This window comes from Sinocyclocheilus anshuiensis, unplaced genomic scaffold (genome assembly GCF_001515605.1).
Source record: "Sinocyclocheilus anshuiensis isolate Anshui unplaced genomic scaffold, SAMN03320099.WGS_v1.1 scaffold457, whole genome shotgun sequence".
Taxonomy (NCBI): domain Eukaryota; kingdom Metazoa; phylum Chordata; class Actinopteri; order Cypriniformes; family Cyprinidae; genus Sinocyclocheilus; species Sinocyclocheilus anshuiensis.
The window spans coordinates 1401821-1411892 of record NW_015537939.1 but is presented as its reverse complement, the minus strand read 5'-3'; the positions used below and the strand labels follow the sequence as shown (position 1 = coordinate 1411892).

At 35.7% G+C, this 10072-nt stretch overlaps 2 protein-coding genes across 2 annotated transcripts in view; both read left to right on the top strand.

Annotated features, from left to right (window-relative positions):
- The first annotated feature begins 3341 nt into the window (after nt 1-3341).
- On the top strand, nt 3342-4889 carry LOC107661649 (small nuclear ribonucleoprotein Sm D3-like). Its single transcript, XM_016451324.1, has 4 exons — nt 3342-3472; nt 4012-4145; nt 4279-4471; nt 4773-4889. The coding sequence occupies exons 2-4, from the start codon at nt 4020-4022 to the stop codon at nt 4838-4840; spliced, it is 387 nt and encodes a 128-aa protein (XP_016306810.1). The 5' UTR covers nt 3342-3472; nt 4012-4019; the 3' UTR covers nt 4841-4889.
- A 1168-nt stretch (nt 4890-6057) lies between these two features.
- The window catches only part of LOC107662592 (calcium/calmodulin-dependent protein kinase kinase 2-like), a 24455-nt gene continuing 20440 nt past the window's right edge, over nt 6058-10072 (top strand). The window contains exon 1 of the mRNA XM_016452666.1: nt 6058-6174. The gene's annotated coding sequence lies outside the window, so the exon portion shown is untranslated. The remainder of the gene's footprint in view (nt 6175-10072) is intronic.

Sequence of the window (10072 nt, the reverse complement as noted above, 5' to 3'; positions counted from 1 at the left end):
ATGATCAAATTATACAAGTATAAACAATAATGAGTCACAAGCAGTACGTCAAATGAGCATTCATGTGCAATAGATTTATTTAGCCTACAGCACAACATAATGATTAGGGATCATAAAATTGAGAATGTAGGACAGTGCTGTTTAATCTCCTCTTCTGACACGCATGCATACGACTCCTACACAGACCAGCTATGATTGTATTTACAGAGAGACTGCTGACGCCAGCAGCCGGCCTAATGCAAAGGAAATCAAATGAAGGAGCATTTGATGATCCCTTAAACTGCACCATTAAACTTCCTTTTTCCTCATTAAAAAGCTCTAGAGTGGGAAAAACCTGCACTGTGTACATGATGCATGTATTTTGACACATGGGAGTCAACATTTCTGTATGTGTAACTGTCCATTTATAGAAGCAGCAAGTCTAGAGGGACCATTCATAAAAATGGAACAAGTGAGCTAGACTTCCCAGAAAATGTTTTTGTTTTTTATATCCTTGATCATTGATATTGCCTCTATATTTGGCCTATTTTGAAGGATCAGGACCTGTTGAGTCGAAAAATTAACGCATCCATTAACTTGTTTTAAATCAGCATAAATAATTAGACATTCTCATATTTTATATATTATGTATTTCTATATTATATATATTTTCATATATACTAAATATAGATATATTGCATTTAATATATTGACAGAAAACAGTTATTTTTAATTGTAATGATAATTCACAATATTACTGATCAGAAATACAGCAAAAATCATTTAAAAATATATAGTAATATTTCACAATATTGCTTATAAAATAAATATAGAAATATAAATAATAATTATTATTGTTATTATGGCAACTATACAAAATTACACCAATTATAATCATTACAACAATAAAAAGGAAAGAAACGGAAGCTCTTTCCATTGCTTAAAAGATGACGCAATGTGTCCAGCACTTGGTTATAGCATATCAGTTCAAATCTAGTGGTTTGTTGATTCTAGCTGAGAAATGTCAGTCAGCTCAGCAGTGGCATGGTTTGATTTTGTGTTGAGAGCACCATTTTTTGATCAGACAGATGTTCTTTACAAAAACGAATCTCTGGGCTTACGCAGTAATTTATCTTCTTCCATCATGAATGCTTGTAGTGTAAATCAGTTGGGAGTGAAGCTAACAGACTGTCAGCTTGTCACTAATCAGTAGCAGCTGACAGGTTCATTCTGCTGCTAAAATGAGGTTTGAAGACATTGCTGAGAGTTACTGTGCAATCAACAGACACGTCCCCACCCGTTCCACTATGTCACTGTTTGTAATTGGTTGAATTGACTTTTTTCTCTTTTGTGGATTTGATGCAGGTGAAATTCTTCAGAACGTCAAGTTCAATCTCATGAGGGCAATTTCAGGTCACAGAAAGAGACTCTTTTGATACTATTTGATAAACAGTTACAATTTCCTGTTAAACGCGGACATGTTTTTAAGGAAAATAATTTCATTTTTTCATCTTACCAATGATAAAATTCCTTAGATAACATATTGTAACATATTGTGATGCAAAATAAATAAAGTAGGTTAAATATCTTTGGCATGGGGAGGTGGGTTTATAGGAATTTGCTGTTACAACATTATGTGGTATCTTTGACCTCCATTTCACCATTTCAGTCCATTATTAGTTTTTTACCACTTCCCTTAATTTCAGGAAAACAGGAACATTCAATTAATAAACAGAATCGGCAAACGTAATACTTCCTGTCTTGGCTCGTCAGTTCAGCCCGTTTTGAACAGGTCTCTTGTTCTGCCGTGATTTACAGACAAAGAGGAAAAGACTACTGCTAAGAATAGACACAGAATCAGTCTATCAAGCACCAGGATGACAGAACAAATTTAGACCGTATATTGCTGCCTTGCACAATGTCTGAGACTAGAGCATTGAATCTTGATGATGCCAAAACCAGACAAATGACTTCTCAAAGCTTTTTTTTCTCTCCCATTGTTTAACAATTTATTGTTTAATATGTGGCATATAGCCTAAGTAATTGTTTCAGAATTGTTAATGAAATCTGTCAAAAATGTATTTCGTGCACAAAAACATTAACAATGTTACATGTTTTAAATTCAGTTATAGCAAGCAGAAATAAATGTTGAACACTTACTGTAACATATTGACAAAGATTTTTAAAACTGTTTATTATAATTGCTAATTGTGACTTTTAATTAAAAGATTAAAGGGATAGTTCACCCAAAAATGAAAATTTGATGTTTATCTTGCTTACCCCCAGGGCATCCAAGATGTAGGTGACTTTGTTTCTTCAGTAGAACACAAATTATGATTTTTAAGTCCAGCCGTTGCAGTCTATCAGTCGTATAATGCATGGCAATGGTAACAAAATCTATGAGAGTAAAAAAAACATGCACAGACAAATCCAAATTAAACCCTGTGGCTCGTGACGACACATTGATGTCCTAAGACACGAAACGATCAGTTTGTGCGAGAAACAGTATTTATATCATTTTTTACCTCTAATACACCACTATGTCCAACTGCCTTGAGCGCGCGCACGACATCCGGTGCGTGAGGTGTGTACGCGTGTAAGCGCCGGAAGTGATCTCTCGCACGTATACGTCACTCATTGTTTACACAGTGCACAGTCATTGTAGGTACGACGGCTAATCAAAATGGTACTTACTTGCGCTTATCAGGATTGTTCAAACCGACTTAAAACTAAAAGATTACATTCTCTCGCGCGAACTCATTCGGGAGTGGTGACTTTCCACGTATTCCCAACTTCTGAGCCTGCTCGCCTGAAGTTATGGTTGATTGCTCTTCGGCTGGATATCAACACACCCATTAACGTAAACTACGCCAGAGCGCGTACACACCTCACGCACCGGATGCCGTGCGCGCGCTCAAGGAAGTTGAACATAGTGTTGTATTAGAGGTAAAAAATGATATAAATACTGTTCGGTTTCTCGCACAAACCGATCGTTTCGTGTCTTAGGGCATCAATGTGTCGTCACGAGCAGCAGGGTTTAATTTGGATTTGTCTGTGCATGTTTTTTTTACTCTCATAGATTTCGTTACCATTGCCATGCATTATAAGACTGATAGACTGCAACGGCTGGACTTAAAAACCATAATTTGTGTTCTACTGAAGAAACAAAGTCACCTACATCTTGGATGCCCTGGGGGTAAGCAGATAAACATCAAATTTTCATTTTTGGGTGAACTATCCCTTTAAATTGAATGACATTGTTTGGGATAATAGCCACAATTCAATACTGCCCTCTTGTGTAATTCTGAGGTGTCTGATTCTTGTTTACATTGACCTGAATTTTACTTAGTAATAGGACTTCAACTCCCAAAATGCAACAGGGTTTCAGGAAAGGGCGGGGCTTCTGCTTTCAGCTGCATTGTGGGAGCGGGAAAACGCCGCAAATACTCACGTTGTTCAACTGTGAGGTTTTCTACGAAGCCGTTGATACAAGGTACTGTAATGTTTTATGACACAAATCTGTTATTTGTAGTCTATCGTTTTGTCTTTCGCGAAAGTATACGGTCCTGTTGGATCTGTTCGATGCTTTAGCGGAACAACGTCCATTTCAGACATGAATTGTTTGCTTGGTTTATGTATTCGACTCGTTTGAGAGCAGTCTAGATATATATTTATATTAGTTAGTTTAGTTACTTAAGTCAGTATAAGCTAGCTGTATTAAATACCAAAACTGAATGGTTTTCATGGCGTTCCATTTTTGTCCGTGGATACGCAATATGCACAGAACATGATTCCTGAACGAATGATTCTTATGAGCCGGTTCGTTTTACTGATTCAAAAGTATACAGCGGGACCAGTGTAGTCCGATTCCCGAACGAATTGTTCTAATGAATCGGATCTTTTTAAGTGACTCGAACGCTTAAGAATCAGTATTCTCTCTGAGTCTGAACTTTCACCTCTAGCTATTACTTTCATCATGAACGATTAGAAACTATTCTAAACTTGATGTTAATTACATTTTTTTGTCTTCAGATTAAAACATGTCTATTGGTGTTCCCATCAAAGTCCTGCATGAAGCAGAGGGTCACATCGTGACCTGCGAGACAAATACGGGTGAGGTGTACAGAGGCAAATTGATTGAAGCAGAGGATAACATGAACTGCCAGGTACTGCTGAATCACAATTCATTCTTGATGCATTGTATCTACATTATCCAAACATTTACTTTAAACTTAAATTTACATTTGCAGGGAGCCTTGAGTAATGAAACTAACTGGGCTTATGTTTTATTTGAATCAGATGTCCAACATTACAGTGACCTATCGAGATGGCAGAGTGTCCCAGCTGGAGCAGGTATACATTCGCGGCAGCAAAATACGCTTCCTCATTCTGCCTGACATGTTGAAAAACGCCCCCATGTTGAAGAGCATGAAAAACAAAAACCAAGGTGCAGGAGCTGGAAGAGGCAAAGCTGCTATTCTCAAAGCTCAAGGTTGGACCTTTTTATGGCATATTTGACTTCATGTCAAATGCTTTTTAGCCGCATTAATTATTTGTATAGTCCCGAATTATTTTTGTTGGAGCATCTAGTACATTTTAGTACCATTAGCAATTGCCTTTAAATATCAATTATATATAAATATTAAATTAAATCTAAATAATAAAATTAATTTAAATGTCCTAAAGCACTGAACACTGTTTGTATTTTGTTTAATCGGGAGGCTGAACAAGTTAATACTTTTCATGGGAAATGCATAAGATGAAACCACTAACTGTTTGTCTTTCCTTTGCAGTCGCAGCAAGGGGCCGAGGTCGAGGAGGGCCAGGAGGAAGGGGAAATATTTTCCAGAAAAGACGATAATGTGAATCCAGTTTCAATCACAACTGTGTCATTTTGTACAGTTTTTTTTTTTTCTTTTATGAGAAATTGTGTGCTGTTTTTTTTTTTTTTTTTGGGGTTTGGTAAGTTTGGTGATCTTGTAGTTTTGTTGATTTTGCAACAGTTAGTTTCACTTTTCTCATGTAATAAAGCTGTTTAATTATATAAAAAGTCTGTTTTATCGATGGCGCTAACCATTCCTTAATTGTATCGCATTGCATTTATTAACAGATAAAAATCTAAACAGCTCAACAATTAAAGTTTGCTTTATTTTGGTCAGATGAGAGAAAAAGTTGAAGTTGGAAGAAATTAAGACATTTTACTTTTTATTTTTTTTTATTTTTATTTTGGTTATAAAAAAATTGATTTAGTGAAAATATAGGATTTTGTCTCAGATTTCACTTGCAAAGCTCAAAGTAATTGACTGAAAATAATTTAATGTACTTTATTAACTTCAATGTATTTAAAAGTGTGTATATATAATTAATCTATATATATGAATATAGAATATTTCTTTATTAAGGTGTTTCACCACCATTTGCCTTTAATACAGCTTCCTAACTTCTTAGAATAGGTTCATGCTAAATAAAGAATGTTGTCTAAAAACATCTTCCAGTTGCTTCAGATATCATGAGATATGTTGGAGGAGGGAATCAGCTTCTCTTACTTGTACAAAGATGTTGAAGTTCATCTTGGTGCTCCAGCTGTCCAGGTTTTATGATTATGACTCCATTTTGTTCACGGTTTTTTTATTCCCCTTTTTTTTTTTTTTTTTTTTGCATCTTGGCATTGGTGTCCTGATTATATAACACTAGAACACACAAAATATTAGTTTGAAAACTGTTAGATAATTTGTCAATCTTTAGCAATGTCTAAACATGTAAGTTTATTTCTTTAGAGTAATAAATGAATGCCATGGTAGTCTCCAAACAGGTTCCCACTGAAATCAATGTCATCTGCTGTGAAAGTTAAATTGTATTGGCTTAGTAAAAATGGTACTTTGGGGATTTACACGAAGTTGAAACAATCGAAAGATTAATTTTTGACTTGACTTGGTGTCAAAATGCAGTTGAGTAATAGCACAGGCAGCGCTGAAGTTCAATGAATCAAGCTAATATCCCTCTGCTTGTCGGTTCAACATTAGACGCAGTTCCCCTTGTGACCGTTAGATGTCGCCACTCCTCTCACATTCACTCCCAGCAGAAGCACCTCCGTCCCCCGCTGCCTGCACATCATACCATATCATAAACCGCTACCATTACTGCCAGCGAGCTAACAACATACCCCTCAAAAACAGGATCTTACAAACGGCCGAGGTAAGGACACAACACTGAACCAACGACTCCTGTTATACCTCTATAGGGCGATATGCGTGATCACTGATTTTATTAATCCTCGGCTGGATTTCCCAAACATCTGTTTCGTAAGAGATGCGTTAGCCAGCTTTAACGGAATCTGCTCTTCGAGCTAGTCTCAGTGTTTACATTAAGCTTTTACAGATAATATGCATGAAATTGCGTTGCACGGCAATTGTGAAGCAGGAGTCTATACACATCTAATATTCACATAAGATCAGTTTGGTTATTAGGAAGTTGGGTTATTCTAAGAAATAGGAGCATTTTTAGCTTTAATGTGATTTAAAGTCAAATTTTTAAACATTCAATAAGACTGTCAGTGAATTGTGAAATCAATCAATTGTAATTTATGCTGGGAGAGGATTGATGATAAAACAGGGTTGACAGTTTTTAGTTCAAGTTGATATTGCAAGGTCGTGAAACTACAAAGTGCTTATTATGAGGAGAATTTAATGCTGATATTTCAACAAATAGCCACTTTTCGATTTTCAAACATTTGCTATGCACATTCATCTAAACAGACTTGAACATTTAAGATTGAACTATTATCAAAAGTAACAAAAAGACGAGAAAAAAAAACGAGACTGTAAGTTGTCTTGATTTTTAGATAATAAATTATAGCAGATAATTTTGTATTAGAATATATATTAGGCTTTCATATATTTTATATTTAATAACATTTTTCTAATATTACAAATATATATTATTCTAATATCCTCCTGAGAACCAGAAATAAAAAGCTTTGTGAATGTAGTATTTTTTCATGTCATTACATTGTTTAGAGCATAAGAAAAAAATGGTAAAATAACATTTTTGAAAAATTATATTTTATTCATAAGTTATGCTATGTCCTCTGTAGAGGACACCAGGACTCAGTTTTTCTAAAAATAAAATGACAAGAGTAGACATGAAAAGGCAAAAATAATGGGATTTTTTTTTTTAAATCACCAATCAAGTTTTAGGTTTCAGGATTCTTTTATAACTAACTTTGTTTAAGGATGGTTCTCAACTATGTTATAAAATATATAACAAAATGATTTGATATACCATTTTGCTTTATGCAATATGTGTGTAAAAATTCCATAAACTGGGTTTCCCATTAAGCACAATGTTATCTATACACTGTATCTAATTTGCATATTAAAGTGCTGTTGGGACAGCATGTTGAAAAAAGAAGTGTAATAATGGGAATAGTAATTGGCCAGATTTTCATAATATCTAATATTTCATAAGAATATTGATATATAATTTGTTTTCCTATTCAATTCTCTTGTCTCCCAAAATGTATAATAAACATGCTTTTAGTCCTGGTGTCCTCTACAGTGGACATGTATGAAATTATGTCCTGTTTCATAACAGGAAGTCATATTTTGATTTGAAACCCCATAACATTTTCCTGAGATGTTGATTTATGACAAACAATTTGAAAATTAATGAGATTTAAATTATAATTACAAAATATTATCATATTTCCATAAGGATGTACAATTTTATCACTAAATTAATGTCAGCCATTTTTAAAAACCAAGGAGAGGGAGTGGTCATGGTGAAACATCCAATCATTTGGTATCTCTGGAAAGCCCTGAATGTGCTCTGTACAGGACATCCAGACTTAAAATTGTGACATGTGAGGTCTCAGAGAAATTCACTAAAATATAATGTCCACTACAGAGGCAAAAACTCCATAGTTGGGTCTCAGGAGGATAAATAGCGAGACGTTGGACTGACAGGAGTGGTAAAAATGACTCATCTTTATGAAGAAAGAAAAAAGCATGACAGAAAGTTACTGGTTTTGTTTATGTGTTTAAAGTTGGCATCATCTATTGAATGTTAAAGTAATTTTTTCCCAATATGTATTTGAGAGACAAAAATAGCACCTGTTTTGTAGAATGGCCCAGTTACCAAAGAATTAAGCATCCTTAATTCATTTTCACCCTGTTTGTTTGACAGTTGACAAGTGAAACCCGTAAAATCTCTGGCTGCGTATCAACATCTAGTGAGCTGCCTGCCTAGACGGTATTTTCGGGCTTCAAAGGAACATGCAAATGGTTCTCATGTCCAAAAATGCTGTCTAGGTTTTGACAGCTATTGTGTGATATGTTAATCCATATGGCTATAATGAAAGGAAATATATGCATACAAGTACATTAGATGTCAGTTGTGCTGAATTATTAACAAATGGTGTTTTGTATCCACTGACTTGTGTTTTCATGTTGCTTGGGTGTTTGGGTCTAAAATAGTTTGCCTTGTTTGGAGAGAGTGGCATAAGATGGTCTCTGGAGGGCTTTTCCCTGTGGAATGAGCCATTCGGGTATGATTTGAAATCTAGCTGTGGGTGAGCTGGATAAAGTTGTTTATTTATTTTTCAGGCCTCGTGTGAAAAAATGTGATTGAGGTTGGTGTAATTGCTTTTCATTTCTTAGTTTATGGAACATGATCAGTTGCAACTAACAGCCAACGCATGGGCATGGGAAATATCCACCGACTTGTATAAAGTGTGGCGGACCTTTTTGTTTTTAAACTGCTTTCAAATTCAATATAACCTAGTACAAGAGAAAATGATTTAAACTAGCCCCACAGTTTGTAATAAAAATTGTGTTTTCCTATTGCACTTGCAATAGGAGTCTATGGTACAAGGGATTTCATTGGGATAAATAAAAAAAGTAGAAGACAACTTTACAGTTCAAATAAATAATAATTGTGCTCAGAAGGGTTAATTTAGGTACAGAAATGTGAGCCGATTTTAAAACCTGCTGAATATCTTGCCCCCTTACTTCCATTGTAAAGGCCCCAAAGGCCTTCATGGCAAAGTACTTTTCATAAAAACATAAAAAATAGTGTCATTGGTGCTTTCAATTAGAATTACAACTTCAATTTCTACTATAAAGCAGCTTTTTACTCATGTCTGACCTTGACGGACTGAACAGAAGAAATGAACTGAGCCCAGAAGGCATTGAAGAACCAGTTTGAGTTCCCCAAAGAGCCCTTCAGTGAACAGTTAATAAACTAACCATTTTTTCTTAGTGTGAAGAACATTTTAATAATCTAAAGAACTTTTTGTGGAATGAAAAGGTTTCATGGATGTTAAACAGTCTTCAAAGAGGTCATCGGATTCCCATTTTCCACAAGTTGAAATGATTCTTTAGGGTCTTAATTAAAAGTCTATAACATACTTTGGTTAAAATTTCTCAATGGTAGAGTAAAACAAAACCCTTTTTACCTTGTCAAAAACAGCTCTGTTGACAGCGAGCCGTTTTGGTGCATGTATCTTTAAATGCTAATGAGCTCTGCTCACCCCGCCCCTCTCTTCCTAGCAGTTCTCTGAGACTGTAAACTTTAGCTGCATTCGTCACGGAACTTGCTAACTAGCACATTATTAGGAAAGGCGGTTTGCAAAGATTCATAAAAAAAAAACTTGTACTCACTTCTTCTGGAGGTGAAGCTGGATCACGAATGATTTGCGCGAACATAGTGGGGTTGGGCCGATAGACGATGCCATCGTCCATCACCGATGGTTCTATAGTATTTTGTCACGCCGCTCGCGTCCGGTGTAGACACAGTGTTAGGAATCGTGTTTTCCCTTATAAGGATTCACGCTTCGGGCACACCCCCTAACTCCACCCCCACACCCCTCCCCCCGCCAATGTTATCGTCCATCGTGATGTTTCACTGTAGACATTGTCCGATGCCAATTTTGTAGACATCGCCCAACCCTAGAACATAGACGCATTTAGGTAGATCGGGGGCGCATTCCCTTCAAAAACAAAAGTAATCCTCTGTGTCTTCAGCGTGATGTTGGGAGTAAATGACGACTGCTATGTTTATTATTACATCCAACAACAGAATACCTCAATAGCTT